The sequence below is a fragment of the Gadus chalcogrammus genome, chromosome 12 (genome assembly GCF_026213295.1).
Source record: "Gadus chalcogrammus isolate NIFS_2021 chromosome 12, NIFS_Gcha_1.0, whole genome shotgun sequence".
Taxonomy (NCBI): domain Eukaryota; kingdom Metazoa; phylum Chordata; class Actinopteri; order Gadiformes; family Gadidae; genus Gadus; species Gadus chalcogrammus.
The window spans coordinates 20229248-20248742 of record NC_079423.1 but is presented as its reverse complement, the minus strand read 5'-3'; the positions used below and the strand labels follow the sequence as shown (position 1 = coordinate 20248742).

General features: G+C 46.8%; 1 protein-coding gene across 2 annotated transcripts in view; it reads right to left on the bottom strand.

Annotated features, from left to right (window-relative positions):
* The window catches only part of LOC130393796 (nardilysin-like), a 55741-nt gene that overhangs the window by 18141 nt on the left and 18105 nt on the right, over positions 1-19495 (bottom strand). For both annotated transcript variants that reach the window (XM_056604530.1, XM_056604529.1), the window contains 7 exons: positions 11397-11517; positions 11239-11297; positions 11063-11117; positions 10816-10920; positions 9745-9868; positions 8849-8935; positions 8484-8603 (listed from right to left, as the gene is read on the bottom strand). In XM_056604530.1, coding sequence (XP_056460505.1) covers positions 8484-8603; positions 8849-8935; positions 9745-9868; positions 10816-10920; positions 11063-11117; positions 11239-11297; positions 11397-11517 — 671 coding nt within the window. The remainder of the gene's footprint in view (positions 1-8483; positions 8604-8848; positions 8936-9744; positions 9869-10815; positions 10921-11062; positions 11118-11238; positions 11298-11396; positions 11518-19495) is intronic.

Here is a 19495-nt window from a genome sequence, read left to right as displayed (position 1 = left end):
CTTTAGACCCCATGATATGGGAACACTCGGCATGTGATAACATGTGCATGATTTCAAGCTTCTTGTGTTGCCCCTCGGGCAAAATAAGGGGAACTTGGAAACGTATAACAAAAGGGCTTATGTTATCAGAAGGGTTAAGCAGAGATCTGCAGGGAGAGCTCAGTCTGTTTTTGGGTGTTCTGCTGTTGGTGTGGTGTCGTGTGCTCTGCTCTGCTCTCTTCTGCTCTAAAAAACTGGCCTACATAGCAATAGATTTTCATCTTAAGGACTCTGATACCGCCGCGCTCGGTTCAGACTCTTTTCTTTTTAGTGGTGATCCTCGGAAAAATCCCTTCCCCGAGACCCGCTCGGGAAACGTTGGTGGTTTTAGAAAGAATCCACTTCATTATTAGTTTAGTCTTAAAACCCCTTCCCCGAGACCCGCTCGGGAAGCGTTGGTGGTTTTAGAAAGAATCCACTTTATCATTAGTTTAGTCTTAAAACCCCTTCCCGAGACCCGCTCGGGAAGCGTTGGTGGTTTTAGAAGGAATCCACTTCAGCATTAGTTTAGTCTTTATTGGGCCCCGGAGAAACCTCTTCCCCGAACCAGTCGGAAAAGCGTTGATGGTTTGAGAAAGGAATCCTCGGAGAAACCCTTCCCCGACCCGCTCGGAAAGTGTTAGTGTTTTGAGAAGGAATCCGCCTTAACCTTAATTAGTTCCCCCCCCCCCCCCCCTTTACAGCGCTGCCTACCCTTCCTAACCCTCAATTAGGATCCCCTCTTAGATTTAGCATAGTTTGGTTAAAATCCTGTCCACCTTACATCTAATTTCTTCTTCTTTTATTGTCTTTTCTTTTCAAATCTATACTCGGTTGTAAAAGTTATTGTGTTTATTGGACCTAAAAATAAATCTACCTGACTACATTTGTAGTAGGTTAACTCAATCATTCGAGTCCTTTTCCCTGTCGACTCCTCGACACAGGCAAAGCAGAACGACGCGCTCTCCCAGCTGATCCCCTCACGGTAAGTGGCGCATAGTACAAGCAATGGTTGATTGTGACTGACGTGTATAGAGGGAGACAAGGCAGAGACGTAAAAGAGGTTTTGTTAATTAACAAGGCAAAAAGATAGATCATTGTTTCGAATTCGTATTAAAGTAACTGTTGTGAAGGGACTTAACAGAGTGACCTGGGTCGGACCGGGTTAAGACTGAGCCGAGCCGGGCCGAGCGCCTCCGTGAAACCGACGAACCACGGAAACAAGTGGGTCTCGACCTAGGTTGGTCCCGGGGAGCGTGCGTGCGACACCCAGACACACACACACACCTCTGCGGAGCGGTGTGTGTCGTACGCAATAGTTCCTATAAATCACTGCACGTGCGGTGCGAACACTCGCCAATACATACATATATACCAGTGGCGATTTCTCTAAGACTGCAAGGGAAGCTCAGCTTCCCCTAAAATTTCGAACATTAAATTGTCAAATATGTATTGTTGTGTTAACATTTCATTGACTACAAATTCGTTAAAATACGTTCAAGTTCGATAAGAATCTTATCCAAGACTGACTCGATTTTGTTAACTTCTCATACATTCCCGTAATGTCAATGCATTAGACCGTAGAAGCCGAGCGTCCATTCACTTCAATGAGACTGCATGGAACAGTTTTTTTCATTGCCTCGAAACTCGACGGTCATTGGATAAATGCCCAGATTTGTCCCGCCCCCGGACGCTCAGCGTCTCTGGGGGTGGATGGAGCAGTGGGCTGGCCTGGGCTAGCCTGGACGCTGGGCTTCCGCGTTATGATTGGAGGATCAGTCGAAAGTCTGAATCACTTTTTGATTGACAGCTATTTTGAGATATACACAGTCACTTCACTATCTGAGTTCAGTGACAGTCCCATCGCGGATTTTACAAGTGAAGTCTAATGACAAACTGCAACACATTTCTTGGTATTTGCTTGGCGAAATTGCTTCCATTATTAATTTAACAGGGTCACAGACCATTTTCTTGAAAAGGAACGGAGGGCCGAATTGAGGTATAAATAAATTGACAACTATTTTGATGTAGGCAAAAAATGAGCTTCCCCTCTTTAAAAGACCAGCAGCCGCCACTGATATATACATACATACATATATATATACACACACATATATATATATATATCAGTGGCGGCTGGTAGTTTTTAAAGTGAGGGAGGAAGGACTGCGCGCTTGGTTGCCATTGGCCTGCTTGCACTGTTGGTGTATGGTGGCATAAGAATGTGAGACTCAAGTTGTTTCAGGGTGTTTTGGTGAACTACAAAATAGTAGGGCGGGATAGTTATGTGAATAAATTTGATACAAAGCCACCAGTGGCATCACTGTAATTTGAAAGCTGGTGGGCAGCATGTCTTTGAAATGGACCACAAGGGCAGAAGGAAAGGATGCAAAGCCCATTAGTCAAATCAGGCCTACTATTGATTTGTAAAAGTAAATAAAAAAATCTGGGCCTATTTTTTGCCCTCAATGACTGAAGCTATTGGTTGTAATTTAGCTATGTTTATTTTCAGTCACAATTGTTTTAAGAAAAGACTGACCAAAAGTGATGCCAATTAAAATGCATCATGCTCTGAATCATTCACCCGTTCCACACCATTTCCACAATATCAAACAGAACGGTCAGAGTAACAAACTAGTAAAAGAACGAGAACATTATTCTAGATTCAACCTGATCTATAGGCATGGTGCCTAGCAAGGAAAGTCGCATAGCAGCACAAACGTGAACTTGACACTAGTGGTGGCGTTTGGTTGCCCTATCAAGATTTTTGACATCAGGGAAACCATGAACAGCCCACGTTGGAGATTTGCCATTATTCATTAGCAAACAGAGCCAGGATTACAGTCGATTGCTATTAATGCTACCAGTAAGCCATGAGTACCTAGCAAACCATGTAGCACCCACAACACAGACGTTGCCATTACTTTTGGTGATCTCGATTTTGCAAAGTGGTCTACCTTTTTCTTTGGTCGCTAACTTAGCACTGTCAATGAATGGAATGCTTTGTGTAATTAAACATGAACAATGTCCTCTGTTTCCAATGTTTCCATTGTACACTTTATTCGCAAATGTTAGAATCTCGTTATCCTTCAGATGATTTCACCTGCTTTGCGTCTCCACACACACACACGCACACATATGTATATACACACATATATGCACACACACACACACACACACACACACACACACACACACACACACACACACACACACACACACACACACACACACACACACACACACACACACACACACACACACACACACACACACCTGGCACTGGGCAGATCCAATAGTTTAGTACAACGGACACTAGGGATGGGCCGATAGTCGATTCTATCGACGATAGATGGATTCCATCGTCGATCGTCTTAAGTAGCCGATAATTATATTTTAATAATTAATTTTAAAAATACAAATTATTATTATTTTTTTTTTTTAAAGCGCTGTGGTAGCTATTTTTTCAACTTAAAAAGCCCCGCAAATTGTAATTGAAATTAACTGGCACCGGTGGAAAACATACTATGTAGCGCTGACCTGCCGTATTCACTCACTGCTGCGAGAGGAGAGGGGCTCGAAACCTACCGGTCTGCTCGCACGGCGAAATGACATCACACCCCGCTGCACCATTTCCGGGTCACAGCTGTGGTACATGAGCTGTGTTCGAAATCGTTCCCTATTCACTCACTCACTATTCCCTATAGTGTTCATGATATAGTGCACTACATAGGGAACGTACAAACGAGAATTCGGACACTACGCTGAACATTTCTAAACGTCATTTGCGTCAGTAAATGCGCCGGGTATTTGTGTGACGCAGACAGATGCGCCCAGATTGTGTAAACAAACCGGGCACTCTAGAGGAAAGCTGGAGGTTGTATTGATGTTGAATGTTACATTTCCTTGAACAAGGTTTTTCTTATTAATTTTGAATGTTTCATTTTGTTTCACCTCTCCTGGAACCGTCACCTTATCGTGGTGGAGAGGTTTGCGTGTCCCTGTGGACCTGAGAGCTGTGTTGTCTGGAGCCTTGTGCTCCTGGTAGGGTCTCTCATGGCAGAGTGGTCTCAGGTGAGGGGCCAGACTAAGAATGGTTCAAAAAAACTCCAATGAATAACGGAAAAAGAGGAGATGTGACCCGGCCCGGAGGAAGCCTGGGGCCCCCGTCTGGAGCCAGGCCCAGACGGAGGGCTCGATGGCGAGCGCCTGGTGGCCGGGTTTGCCACGGAGCCCGGTCGGGCACAGCCCGAACAAACTACGTGGCACCCCCTCTCTCTTCATCCCATGGACCCACCACCTGTGGGAAGACCCGTTGGGGTCGGGTGCGCAGCCACATGGGTGGCAGCGAAGGTCAGGGGTCTCGATGGACCAGACCCGGGCGGCAGAAGCTGGCTCTGGGGACGTGGAACGTCACCTCGCTGTGGGGAAAGGAACCGGAGCTTGTGAGGGAGGTGGAGCGCTATAAGTTAGATCTGGTGGGGCTTACCTCCACGCACAGTCTCAGCTCTGGTACCGTACTCCTGGATAAGGGTTGGACTCTATTCTTCTCCGGAGTTGCCGAGGGCGTGAGGCGCCGGGCGGGTGTGGGGATACTCATAAATCCCCGGCTGAGCGCCGCGGTGTTGGAGTTTACCCCGGTAGACGAGAGGGTCGCCTCCCTGCGCCTAAGGGTTGTAGGGGGGAAAACTCTGACTGTTGTTTGTGCGTATGCACCAAACAGCAGCTCAGAGTACTCGGCCTTCTTGGAGACCCTGAATGGAGTCCTGTATGGGGCTCCAGTAGGGGACTCCGTAGTTCTGCTGGGAGACTTCAACGCCCACGTGGGCAACGATGGAGACACCTGGAGAGGCGTGGTGGGGAGGAACGGCCTCCCTGATCTAAACCCGAGCGGTCGTTTGTTATTGGACTTCTGTGCTAGTCATGGATTATCCATTACAAACACCATGTTCGAACATAAGGGTGCTCATAAGTGTACCTGGTACCAGAGTACCCTAGGCCGAAGATCGATGATCGAGTTCGTGATCGTGTCATCTGATCTGAGGCCGCATGTTTTGGACACTCGGGTAAAGAGAGGGGCGGAACTGTCAACCGACCACCATCTGGTTGTGAGTTGGATCAGGGAATGGGGGAAATTTCCGGATAGACCTGGTAAGCCCAAACGAGTAGTGCGGGTGAACTGGGAACGTCTGGAGGAGGCCCCTGTCCTAGGTATTTTCAACTCACACCTCCGGCGGAGCTTTTCTGGCATTCCTGTGGAGGTTGGGGGCATTGAGCCGGAGTGGGCGGTGTTCAAAGCCTCCATTGCTGAAGATGCGGTGGCTAGCTGTGGCCTCAGGGTCTTAGGCTCCTCAAGGGGCGGTAACCCTCGGACACCGTGGTGGACACCGTTGGTCAGGGAAGCCGTCCGACTGAAGAAGGAGGCCTTCCGGGATATGATATCCTGGAGGACTCCTGACTCGGTTGCAGGGTACCGACAGGCTCGAAGGGCTGCAGCGGCTGCCGTGTCGGAGGCTAAGCAGCGGGTGTGGGAGAAGTTCGGAGAGGCCATGGAGAAGGACTTTCGGTCGGCACCAAAGTGTTTCTGGAAGACTATCCGGCACCTCAGGAGGGGGAAACGGGGAACCATCCAAGCTGTGTACAGTAAGTATGGGACTCTGTTGACCTCAACTGAGGAGGTCGTCGGACGTTGGAAGGAACACTTTGAGGAACTCCTGAATCAGAATAACACGCCCTCTATGTTGGAGGCAGAGCTCGAGGTTGATGGTGTTTCGTCGTCAATTTCCCTGGTGGAGGTCACTGAGGTAGTCAAACATCTCCGCAGTGGCAAAGCCCCAGGGATTGATGAGATCCAGCCAGAAATGCTAAAGGCTCTGGGTGTTGAGGGGCTGTCATGGTTGACACGCCTATTCAACATCACGTGGGAGTCGGGTACAGTGCCAAAGGAGTGGCAAACCGGGGTGGTGGTTCCCCTGTTCAAAAAGGGGGACCAGAGAGTGTGTGCCAATTACCGGGGTATCACACTTCTCAGCCTCCCTGGTAAAGTCTACTCCAAGGTGCTGGAAAGGAGGGTTCGGCCGATCGTCGAACCTCAGATTGAAGAGGAACAATGCGGTTTTCGCCCCGGACGTGGAACTACGGACCAGCTCTTCACTCTCGCAAGGATCCTGGAGGGGGCCTGGGAGTATGCCCATCCGGTCTACATGTGTTTTGTGGATCTGGAGAAGGCGTATGACCGGGTCCCCCTGGAGAAACTGTGGGAGGTGCTGCAGGAGTATGGGGTAAGGGGGTCTCCTCAGGGCCATCCAATCTTTGTACTCCCAAAGCGAGAGCTGTGTTCGTGTTCTCGGCAGCCAGTCAGTTTCGCTCTCAGTGGGTGCTGGTCTCCGCCAGGGCTGCGCCTTGTCACCAATCCTGTTTGTGATATACATGGACAGGATATCGAGGCGTAGTCGTGGTGGGGAGGGGTTGCAGTTCGGTGGTCTGAGGATCTCGTCACTGCTTTTTGCAGATGATGTGGTCCTCATTGGATCATCGGCCTGTGACCTTCAGCACTCACTGGATCGGCTGGCGGCCGAGTGTGAAGCGGCTGGGATGAGGATCAGCACCGCTAAATCTGAGGCCATGACTCTTAGCAGGAAACCGGTGGATTGCTTACTCCGGGTAGGAAATGAGTCCTTAGCCCAAGTGAAGGAGTTCAAGTACCTCGGGGTCTTGTTCGCGAGTGAGGGTACTATGGAGCGTGAGATTGGCCGGAGAATCGGAGCAGCGGGGGCGGTATTGCGTTCGCTTTACCGCACCGAAAAGAGAGCTGAGCCGCAAGGCAAAGCTCTCGATCTACCGGTCGATCTTTGTTCCTATCCTCACCTATGGTCATGAGGGCTGGGTGATGACCGAAAGGACGAGATCGCGGGTACAAGCGGCCGAGATGAGTTTTCTCAGAAGGGTGGCTGGCGTCTCCCTTAGGGATAGGGTGAGAAGCTCAGCCATCCGTGAGGAACTCGGATTAGAGCCACTGCTCCTTTACTTAGAAAGGAGTCAGCTGAGGTGGTTCGGGCATCTGGTAAGGATGCCCACTGGGCGCCTTCCTTGGGAGGTGTTTCAGGCACGTCCAGTGGGGAGGAGACCTCGGGGAAGACCCAGGACTAGGTGGAGAGATTATATCTCAACACTGGCCTGGGAACGACTCGGGATCCCCCCTGCTTGAGCTGCTCCCCCCGCGACCCGACCCTGGATAAGCGGATGAGGATGAGGATGAGGAGGATGTTTCATTTTCTTGTTAAATCCCAAATAAATTGTTGATATTTCTAAACGAAAGCCGGAGACTCCATCATTAAACGTAGTCGTTTTCGCCGCTTCCGGTTTTTGAGCTTCTTCTTCTCCTCCTGAAAAACACGACTGCATTGCATTGTGGTATATGGGAGTAACACGTAGGGAACATCATATGTACACTCACATTTTGGGTATTTTAAGTGCACTATATAGGGCATGAAATTAACCAGTGAGAATTCGAACAACACTACAAAATAGCGAGCACCCTATATAGTGCACTATATCCGTGATAGGGAACGATTTCGAACACAGCTACGAGCTGTGTGTCATCAGCGTGTGTCATCATGACAGTGCCGCCGGCGCCGACGCATCGAAACTTAAATCAGCGGAGGCTCACGGCTCAGGCTGGTCCAAGGGAAGACCATCGTATTTGTTTTTAAGAAAAAATTCGAAAAATAAAAACGTGATTTTTTTCAAAGTGATAAATTATTATAAATAATTAATATTTTAAAATTATTATAAAGATGACCCCCCCGATAGTATAGACTATCGGCGATCGCTAGGGGGCGCTATCGGACGATGGAAGCTTGTAGACGATTGCCCAACCCTAACGGACACCCGCCTTTAAGTGAGTTAACGTTTGCCAATTGAGTAGGTCCAGACTCTCTATACAAATGCAATGAAGTACGAGAGTCTGGTAGGACCAGGCTAACTAATTGGGATCTATTTCCATAAATATGAGAGGACAGAAGTGTGAGCGTGAGCAACCATTCTCAATGTGACAACTATTTAGTTTCTATTTTGTAACTGGGAGCCTTTATTGAAAGTGTTTATTTCAATTCCCACCATGGTAATAAAGTGGTATTTTTCACCTGGTTGTCAACATTTATACGCCCAGGCCCCTGCAAGAAACTACACGATAAGAACGCAGAAGTATCCAAAATCCTTGGTCCATCTTCGTCCATTACATCCGCCGTCGCATAATGACTGAGCTTAGTAAGTGCAGTCGGATTCTCTTCGCACCGCGACAGCCTTTTCCTCAGTTCTTAAGAATTCTCCTTCACGTCTTTCCTTGACCTCATGATGCTTTCCATCGAGGTCAAGGAAAATAAACCGCAGGTCCAGTCTTATCCGATTGGTCTTGGCTGCCCCCTAGTGGATAGAGTATAACGTCAAGCCCAAGTTAGTCTTACCTTTAGGGATCTTGAACTTGTTGTCCTTTTTGTACCAGAGACAACCTCTGTCGCTGCTGGAGATTTTGACGGGAAACTCGCTGTCGGGACAGTCCAGCGATCTCAGCTCAAAGTCTGTTGCTGTAGCAGGAAGCAGGTAGGTTTAGTTGCATTCAGTTACTCGAGTAGTCAACTCAAACTACTGTCTCACCTTATTATAGTGTTGACTATTTTTAAGGGTTATGTTGACACTTGTTAACCAGATACATTTCAATTAGTTAACTAGTTGTGTTGGTTCTAGTATTTACAGACAGGCCATTGCCGGGTGTGCTCCATGTTTTTGCATTCTGGGTCAGTAATGGTAGGTACTGCTCTTCCAGACTGACCAATGAACTTGTTTTCTTCTGGTAGGTGGAGGTCTGAGTTCAATGCAAGTTCTTTTTTCCAGCGCCCTGCCCACTCCTCTGGGATGTCTGAAGGAGACAGAACAAAGCAGAACCAGTTGGTTGGCAACGAAACAATCAGAACCAGTCTCACAGAACCACACCATAGGCATTTTTACACTGCTACAAGCTGGTACGGTCGCGGCTTGGCACACCCTGCAATTTCACTGTCTTGCCTGTGTAAAACGCAGGGGCTATATTCTGCCCTAGTCAAGGAGCCGGCTTTCTTGGTTCATTGGAGCAGTTGGGACTATGCACGGAGAGTAGAGCTCTTTAGAATAATTTGCGTACTCTGTTTTATTTTATTCAAGCCACTCACATGCAAGAATGAGTAGAGGACATCTGGGTGTAGGCTACAAACGCGATTAACTATTTACAAGTGCAAAAACACCAACATATTTTTATTTTTCCATCTTTCCTCGTCTTCGTTAAATGTGACTGCATCACCTACTCTCCAATGATGGTCAGCAGCTCGCCAAAATCACCATCTCTTCAGTCAGAACTACTAATGTTGATATCACTGCGTGGTCTCGGTCATAGAGACAACGCAACAACACTTCTACCCAAGGCCCTCCCCTGGTACCGCTATGCTGTTGATTCGCATTAACATGAAAATGAAATGCCACATATGTGTAGGGTTCGAGAGTGGAAATTCGGGTGCGAATTCAAGCCAGTATATTACCTCGGTCAGTGTAAACACACGCAACATGGCGTGAAAAAGGCGGGTATAGGACGGGCATATTTGGCAGTGTAAAAATGACAAGTGTAAGACAGAATCAACAAACATACTATACATTTTGATCAGTTAATACAATCTGCATGTAGTGTGTGTGTGTTACCCTCTATGCTGTAGCTGGTGGTGAACCAGCGCTCCCTGAGGGGACAGTTGCCCTCGTGTTCCGGGGACAGCAGCAGCAGGTTAGCCCTTTCTGGAGTCAACCATCTGAGGGCCTCACTAATCACCTACACACACACACACACACACACACACACACACACACACACACACACACACACACGATTCCAAAGCGACTTGCAATGAATTCTAGGGCCCGACCGATATTGATTTTTGAGTTCCGATGCCGATTATTTTCAGAGAAAAATTACGATTTAATCGTCCGATTAAAAAAAAAAAAAAAAAAACATATAAAACATAGTTTTTGATACCTTAAATATACTTTAAACACTTTTGACGAATATGTGAATTGAATGCAGAACCTTTGAGTGTTTTAGAATACATTTACAGTAAAAAATGAGTGTAATGTAAAATGTAAAATAAATAACTAACTCCCAATGTGCTGCGCTCGTGAGCAGTGACTAACACGTGCGTGCTTAGCAGTATGGTCTCACCGTTAGTCTACAGTATAAAAAATTAACATGGCCTGGGACCTAAAGAAAAACAGGCACAACATGCTCAAACAACGCGTCTTGTGTACATTGGTGAGGTGAGCGCGCAGCTGCCTGAGCGAGCATGCTTTCATGTTGTACGGTAAAATTCAATCTCCTCTTTTTTACTCCAGCTAAAGTTGTTAGTTAGCAAGGCGAGTAGGAGCGCAATCTGCAGGATACTAAGCGCAATAACATTAAAAAAAATAAAATAATAATAATAATCGGTTGTAATCTGCGTCTTTTTGGCCGATGCCGATTATTTTCCAAAAGGCTATAATCGGCCGATTAAATCGGCAGGCCGATGAATCGGTCGGGCCCTAATGAATTCCGATCAAGGTCCTTGAAAAGCAGGCTGAGGTTAAGGGCATATTGCAAAAGGATGCCAAAAGCTTAGAAATTGGGGATCAAATCTTTAAAGACATATCAATCTTAAGAGAAGCTTCTGATTTAGCATTAGCATGTTAGCTCTGCTTCTGGGTTGAACACATTAAACACAAGGAAAAGGTTGGAGGTCACTGTACCTGGGGGTTGTACTCAAACATAAGCTGGTCTCCAGTCAAGAAGTCCTCCTTGGGAAACAGCTGCATGTTCTCACAGATGTTCTCCACATACATGATGGGATCCGTCTGTCAGGAAACACACAGAACCAGTAAGAACCAGTCAGACCTAGTGAGAACTAATCAGAAACAGTTCGACTCATTATGACCAAGTACAACACAATAATAGCCAGCAAAACCAACGACAACCATTAGACTCTAACTTCCTGACCTGTTCCTGATAGTGGAACTCATTTGCTTCAATCTTCTGGATTTCCTCATAGATCCTGAACAGAGAGAGAAAAGGCCCACAACATCCTCATTAGTTATTATTTATCAAGTCTTCGAAAATGAATAAATGGGTCAAAGAACTATTTATTGGAGTATGCGGGCCTTTCGTGTATGTACCTCTGCTGTGGTCCGAGGGTCTGCAGCATCTTCATGTATTGAAACACTAAGTGAACCACCTGAATGACATGAATGAATTGACCAATTACCAATTACTTCCATACTCACCCACTTTATTGATCAGTTTCACTGATAAGTCAATAATCGTGTGTGTGTACCTCATAGACATTTTGGAAGCCCTGGTCTGTCAGGGTGATGGAGATGGAGAAGATGGAGTAGGTGGAGTTCTGGTCAAAACCTGTTTCATTGTTACCTCCAAACAGAGCCAGGGCCCAGCACCTACCGCACACACACACCCACACACACACACAAACACACACACACACACACACACACATTAACTTACATGGGAAGATTACTGATCCAAACATTGAAGGAGGTATGTTTTTTTTGTCTCGAAATCAATAGACTGCCTATTAGGGCAGTGATGGAGAAATACTTTGAAAGACTCTTTGCGTTTGGTTTCCTTAGTTCACAGAGTTGTAACCGTCGCAATACAAATTTGTGTACATGTCCAAGGCTCCCAAAAAAAATAACAATTAAAACCTAAGTTTGTGATACTGTTTACAAGTGGTAAAAAAGCTAAGTGTTAGAGCAGGTGTCCATATACAGGTCAAAGCAACATCCTAAATCCACAATATTGACTGACTTACTAGAAACATCTACTATGGTGATATCAGGGATATTGGGATATTACTAAAGTAGGTGTTCACAGTTGAACCAGTACATTTTTAGTGTTTGTATAACTTTGTTTCCAATTGCACTTCTTTAATGCCTTGTGTTACTAAGGTCCACTAATCTATCATGCCTTGCAATGTACAGGCCTTTGTAAAAATGTAATCTATTTAGTACGAGTATGAGCTGTGGTCTCATTTTTATGGATGGTAGGGTGGAGAATGCAGTCTGGGTCGTGGCTGGAGGGGTACCAAGTGGACAAGATGCATTTCATTGGAAGAACCTGTAGCCGGGCTTTGATAGTGAAAATGAAATCCTCCTCGCCAATTTACACGTTGGAAAATATGGGTTGAGAAAGGGAATGATTTGCAGATGATAATTTTCCTTGGAGACTAAGGCTTGTCCAGTTCTGTGCGCTTTGTGTGAGGTTAATGGAGAGGATAGTAGCTCTGGCTGCTGTTGATGTTAGCTCGCAACACTAGTTATGCTTGTTTCTGAGCTTGTAGGTTGCTCGGGGGTGGATGAGCAGAGGCGCAATGATGTCCTCAAGCGCGACTGCTGCGCTGTCCGGCCTCGTCAACTTAAATTGTAGTCCAGTTCAGTGGCACAGGTCGTTAAAATCAAGCCAATCTGGCCAAACGCAAAATCCAGCTGATTTGATGTCCAATTTGCCATTGCTCCTAACTTTAAATCCCAGGAACTGCTCCTCATTCTCTTTTGCCAATGGGACTTTCCATCTTTCGAGACGTTGAATAAATGATGCACGGGCCATCTCTCTCTCCGTTGGATCGCTGTTAAGCTTATTGAGTATATGGCATGTTCTAGTTGCTATGTATTTTCACTCGATGTTTGGGACACCCAACCCGCCATCCCTCTGGGACTGGAAAATTATGTCTCTGGTGTTTAGCCTGGTCCACTTCCTTACTTGTCACACATTCTTGTCATTTAATTCTTTCAATGTGGTTTGTGGAATGTGGAGATTAGCGAACAGTTGCTGAATTTTAGCCAGTGCTATTTCTGTAATGGCCTTCAGCTCCATTATGATGGGTAAAGGGCTGAAATCAATGAGGTCAAGCCTGTTGGAATAGTCGCTGGTGAGCCGTCAGTTGCTCTTCTCAGTTGCCTGCTACATTGAATTTGTGTCCAAGATATGGGTAGGTTTCGTGGCGCGAGTACACTCTTGGTTTCTGTAGTATTGTGAATGACAGTCGTTTGTCTGACTTTGATGAATACCAGCGGTTTCCTCCGCTAGGCCTCTCAAGCAACAAGATGGCGTCGCGAGTACAGCGCGAGGCTCTGCGTCGCCCCAGTTGGTTGCGATCTTCCCACGTTAGGTTGCGATCTTCCCACGTTACAACTATGGGAACATATTGTACAGTAGACAAGAACTTTTGGATATCCATGCTTACTGCATAAGCGACTTATACCAAGATTTTCAACTTCCAACGGAGATAGCCAGAGCACCGTGGTCCAGCATACCAGCTCTCCCGGAAAAGAGGGCCCGGAGGCGGCGTCGGGAACGTAAACAGAAGCGGGGTTGCTTACGAGCTAGGCTAAGGCTAACCCCGCATAAGCTACCACTACCAAGCTTGTTCCTAGCCAATGTGCGTTCACTGGCGAATAAACTGGATGAAATACGGCTCTGGACTACCTCTCATAAACGGATTATGGACTGCAATATAATGATCTACACTGAAACATGGTTGAACAACCGCATCCCGGACACTGCAATTGAACTACAGGGGCGGACTATGTTCAGAGCTGACAGATCAACTGAAGACTCCGGTAAGACCAGAGGCGGTGGTTTATGCATTTATATCAATAACGCATGGTGCATAAACACTGTCACGATCGGGAGTCACTGTTCTGAGAACCTGGAATATCTGTCTGTTAAATGCCGGCCTTTGTACCTACCCAGAGAACACTCATGCATTGTTATTATGGCTGTTTACCCCCTGATGCTAATGCCAAACTAGCAATGAAAGAGCTACATTCTGCTATTAGCACACAACAAACTGCACACCCAGAAGGGGTATTTATTGCTGCAGGGGATTTTAACCATTCAAACCTGAAGTCAGTACTCCCCAAGTTCCACCAACATATCTCCTGCCTGACCAGAGGGGACAGAATGTTGGACAAAGTGTATACAAACATCCCCCATTCCTACAAGGCTATACCACTCTCCCACCTGGGTCAATCTGACCATATTTCCCTGCTGCTGCTGCCCAGATACACAGCCCTCAGTAGCCGGGTGAAACCCACTGTGAGGACTGTGAAGATCTGGCCCGAGGGTGCAGAGGCCGCTCTACAGCTTGGGTTTCAGCGCACAGACTGGAGTCTGTTCGCCACCAATGCCACCTCTGACTCTCAGCTGGACATTGAGACATATACCTCCTCTGTTCTGGAATATATTAATAAAGGCGTAAATGATGTCACAACTCATAAGCAGACCAAGATATACCCCAATCAGAAGCCTTGGATGAACAAGGACGTCCGTCTACTGTTAAAGGCCCGCGACATTGTTTTTCGATCCGGCAACGCAGAAGCCTACAGCACATCCAGGGCTAACCTGAAAAGGGGAATACGGACCGCCCAACACAGCCACAAACTACGGATTGAAGAACACTTCAATAACTCAGACCCCCGACGTATGTGGCAAGGAATACAGGCCATCACAGATTACAGAAGAGCAAACTCAACCCCCCTTACCACCACTACCGACTTTGCTAACGAGCTTAATCACTTTTATGCCCGCTTTGACCGTGACAACAGCACTACGCCTGTCAAAACTACCCCACCACCTGGCGAACAACCCCTCAGATTCACTGCCTCTGACGTGCAGTCAGTGCTGAGCAGGGTGAATGTAAGGAAGGCAGCTGGCCCGGATGGCATCCCTGGGCGCGTGTGGAGAACGTGCGCTGAGCAACTATCTGGAGTCTTCACCAACATATTTAACCTGTCACTGGCCCAGGCTGTTGTTCCCGTGTGCCTCAAGACCACCACCATCGTCCCCGTGCCCAAGCAATCTAACCCAGCGTGTCTGAATGACTATCGACCGGTAGCATTGACCCCCATCATCACCAAGTGCCTTGAGAAGCTAATCTTAGCTCACCTCAAGCCCAGCCTTCCTCCTGCATTAGACCCCCACCAGTATGCATACCGTGCCAACAGATCGACTGAGGATGCCATATCCACAGCCCTTCACTCTGCCCTCACCCACCTGGACAATAGCAATTCCTATGCTAGGTTGCTATTCATCGACTTCAGCTCAGCTTTCAACACAATCATACCATCTGATCTGATCATGAAACTACACAAGCTTGGCATCAGCATATCCACCTGCAACTGGATATTGGACTTTCTGATCAACAGACCACAGACGGTGAGGTTAAACAACCTCTCCTCCACTACACTTCCTCTACACACTGGTGTACCACAAGGGTGCGTGCTCAGCCCTTTACTGTACACCCTCTTCACCCATGACTGCTCCCCCATTCACAACTCCAACTCCATCATCAAATTCGCAGACGACACAACAGTGCTCGGCCTGATCAGGAATAATGATGAATCAGCCTACAGGGAGGAAGTCCAGCACTTGGCAGCTTGGTGCGCTGGTAACAATCTTGTGCTCAACACCACCAAAACCAAAGAACTCATTGTTGACTTCCGGAAATCAAAAGGCAAGCATTCACACACCCATTCACATCAACGGGGCTGAAGTGGAAGGGGTCACCAACTTCAAGTTCCTGGGTGTCCATATTTCACAAGACCTCTCCTGGTCACTCAACACCTCCACTCTGATCAAGAAAGCTCAACAACGCCTCTTCTTCCTCAGAAAACTGAAAAAAGCTGGACTCTCCCCTCAGATCCTCCGGAACTTCTACCGCTGCACCGTTGAGAGCATCCTCACCAACTGCTTCACGTGTGGTATGGTAACTGCACTATGGCTGATAGGAAAGCCCTACGGCGAGTCGTTAAAACTGCTCAGAAAATAATTGCCACATCACTCCCTGCCCTCACTGATCATCATTCACGGTGTCTGCAACGTGCAAACAAAATCATCAAGGACCACACACACCCCAGTCATGCCCTGTTCTCTCTCCTCCCGTCCGGGAGACGTTACAGGAGCCTCAGGAGTCGCACCAGCAGGCTCAGAAACAGCTTTTTCCACAACACTACAACACTGCTCAACACAAAGACCCTACACTAGACCCCCCCCCCCCCCCCCTTCTTGAACATGGAATATGGTCAGTCTGACTACCTCAAACCACCTATGCACTTTACTTATGCACTTCAATATGCACTTTATATTCATACTGCATTCTATGGACCCTTCAGAACTATATGCACTTTAAAATTAATGTGGATCAACTGTATTAACCATTTATGTATTACTTTCACTTTATATTCATAGTGCATTCTATGGACCCTCAGAGCTATATGCACCTTATAAACTGACTGGATATTTTAAACTTTGTTGACCAGCTGCTATCTGCTATCTGTGTATGTATTATTATTATTATTATGGAGCTGCTTTAACAAAAACGTTTTATTGATTGCACTACTGGTTAGATGCTAAACTGCATTTCGTTGTACTGGTTGTCCATACTTGTGCAATGACAATAAAGTTGAATCTAATCTAATAGAAGATGACGCACTTCGTTGTTTCACCTCCAGTTTGGACCACTGCAAAAAAAATCTCCGTGCAGCTATGCATCCGTTGGATGAGCGTTGCGTGTCTGGATGCAATCTATCCGTCATCGATAAAGTTGACCGCAGTCCATGGGCACTAGGGCTGGGCGATATATCGATATTTAAAATATATCGATATTTTTTCAAACGCGATATGAAACGAGACCATATCGTCAATATCGATATAATTTAATTTGCGTTGAAATTACAGCACATTTGTTCCAAATAACACCAGTTTCGAACTGCGCCTGCCGCCTGCTATTTCTAACTCTGCTTATGTCTCTCCCGCTCTGCCTCCGGCTCACACACACAGTCTCTGCCCCTGTCGCAACCAAAGGGTTGCAATTCTGTGCATAATATTCCAGCAACATGGTCTCACAGGAATCCGTGAAATGACTACGGTCGGACACTTAACTCGAAATCCGTGGCCACATCACGGAAACACGCCGATATCCGTGTGTGAGCCACGGAATAACAGTGTCATTTACTTGCATTGGAGCAAATTCCGTTGCCACATCACGGACAATTGAAGTGATTCCGTCAGACCACCGCGGATTTTGAGTTAAGCCCCCGCTGTGGTCAAATGTGGCACACACACAGATTGAAACAGGAATCTGAGTGTGTGCCACGGAATATTATTGTCATTTACTTGCATTGGAGCAACTTCCGTGGACACAACAAGGACAATTTAAGTGTTTCAGTGAGACCGACCCGGGTTTTCAGTTAAGCCCCCGTGGTCGACTCGCTCGTTGAAACGGAGATCCGTGTGTGAGCCACGGAACATCAGCGTCATTAACTTGCATTGGAGCGAATTCCGTGGCCACATCACGGAAATCGGCATGTTTCCGTGATGTGTCCACGGATTTCGAGTTAAGCGTCCGACCGTAGTCATTTCACGGATTCCTGTGAGACCAGGTTGTATTCCGGAGGTGCACACAGCTTTTGGCCGTGATATTATATATTATAATGTTCTCAAATACGAGGCGGAGGCAGTGTCTAGTCCACGGTTTATTCAACCATCAAACTGTATTCAATTCTGAACGGTAGGAATAGTAATTGTAAATCGAAACGGTAGGTAGGTAGGTATAGTAATAACGGTAACTCCACAGTAACTTCAAGGTTTCTCACTCCGCGAGACCCAAACATAAAACATTAAAGGTCCCATGACATGAAAATCTCACTTTATGAGGTTTTCTAACATAAATATGAGTTCCCCTAGCCTGCCTATGGTCCCCCAGTGGCTTGCGTTTGGTGTTAAACGAGCACTAGCCGTTCTGCTCGCCGTTGAAAAAAACGGAGGCTCAAGCGAGCTGATTTGGAATGTCTTTAGGTCTGTCACAAAGCATCTAAGCTCCTCCCCTTACCCTGCCTGGCCCGCCCAGAGACGTTGGCCCGCCAATGAGACACGGCCGTGCGAGCGCCACATGTGTGTGTGTGAATACACACACTGTAACGCAAGTGTTTCTTGTCGGTTCTTTGACGTCTCTTGTATTTCCACAACGAGACTGTAGCAGGGGTTATCTGAGCCATGGTTGAGAAGGAATTGGGGGAAAGGAACTTTGGCTTTGACTCGCTGAAGTACATGAACTGCGACATGCCTCCCGTGTGTTCTAGAATATTTACAGAACACGGCTAAAGGCTGTGTGCGCCTCGCCATTGCGATACATCCACTGTAAACCGAGCGCATGGTACCGTGGCTGCAAGCTGCTCAGGGCCACACCCCCACCCTCCTCCTTGACCCGCCTCGCTCCTCCTCAATTGCATTACAGCTACAGACACCAAAACAGCGCATTTGGGGGAAGCTTAATGTGCGACTGGCTCGGAGTGGCTGTAACTCTGCACAACGGCAGAATTTCGGGAACGTCTTTGAATACTGTGTTAGTTGCCCACTAATACCTATATTAAAGAATACATAAAATAGCATGTCATGGGACATGACATGCAACTTCATAATATTTAGGAGGCGCACAAAGCTTTTGGCCGTGATGTTATATATTATAATGTTCTCAAATACGAGGCGGAGGCAGTGTCTAGTCCACGGTTTATTCAACCATCAAACTGTATTAAATTCCGAACGGTAGAAATAGTAATATCAAATCTGCGTGCGGAGTATCAAATCCCCCCCCCCCCCCCTCGACAAATATCGATATTTATCTTAAATCGATATTCTGCTTGAAGATATCGAGATATGACTTTTGGTCCATATCGCCCATCCCTAATGGGCACCCTATTTTAATTCCAATTTGTAGCGGTATTAGGTCGGATATGGTGTTCTTTTAAATAACCTGGAGGAAAGATGCTCTGTATACATCAACAATTATTTCAGTGTTGGCTTGGGGAAGATTTATCTCTTTCAGTGTGTATAGCATGACACTGTGTGGTAGAGTGCCGAAAAAACAGCATAAAACTTGCTTGAGTCATGCTTGAAAACATCTATATCGGTCTTTAGGCAGAAGGCGTGTATCATTCATCCCTTGCCGGCTGATGTAGTCCTTTTGACTTGGGGAGAGTATTTCGTTTTCTGTAAGCCATGGTAGAATGCGTGCAAGTAGGCATTTTGTAAAAACTTTATAGACTGTCGGCAACGATGAAATGTCTCATCATGTAAACGGATCCATGTAAAGGGTTGTTGTCATTTTTTAGGGATTCTATGTATGAAAGCCCCTTTCCATGATTCAGGAACTTTACCGTTCAGTAGGCACACATTAAATATATGTGCATGAGACTTGCATCGTGGCCTTTAATGTCTCGTAAGTTACTACATCGGAGCCACTAGCCTTATTATTGGGGAGGGAGGTTATGACTTTTTATACCTCTGTCTCTGTGAAGGCCTGCATATGAAGCTCGCAGCCTGGGGGGGGGGGTCAATGATAATTTGGGATTGCCACGT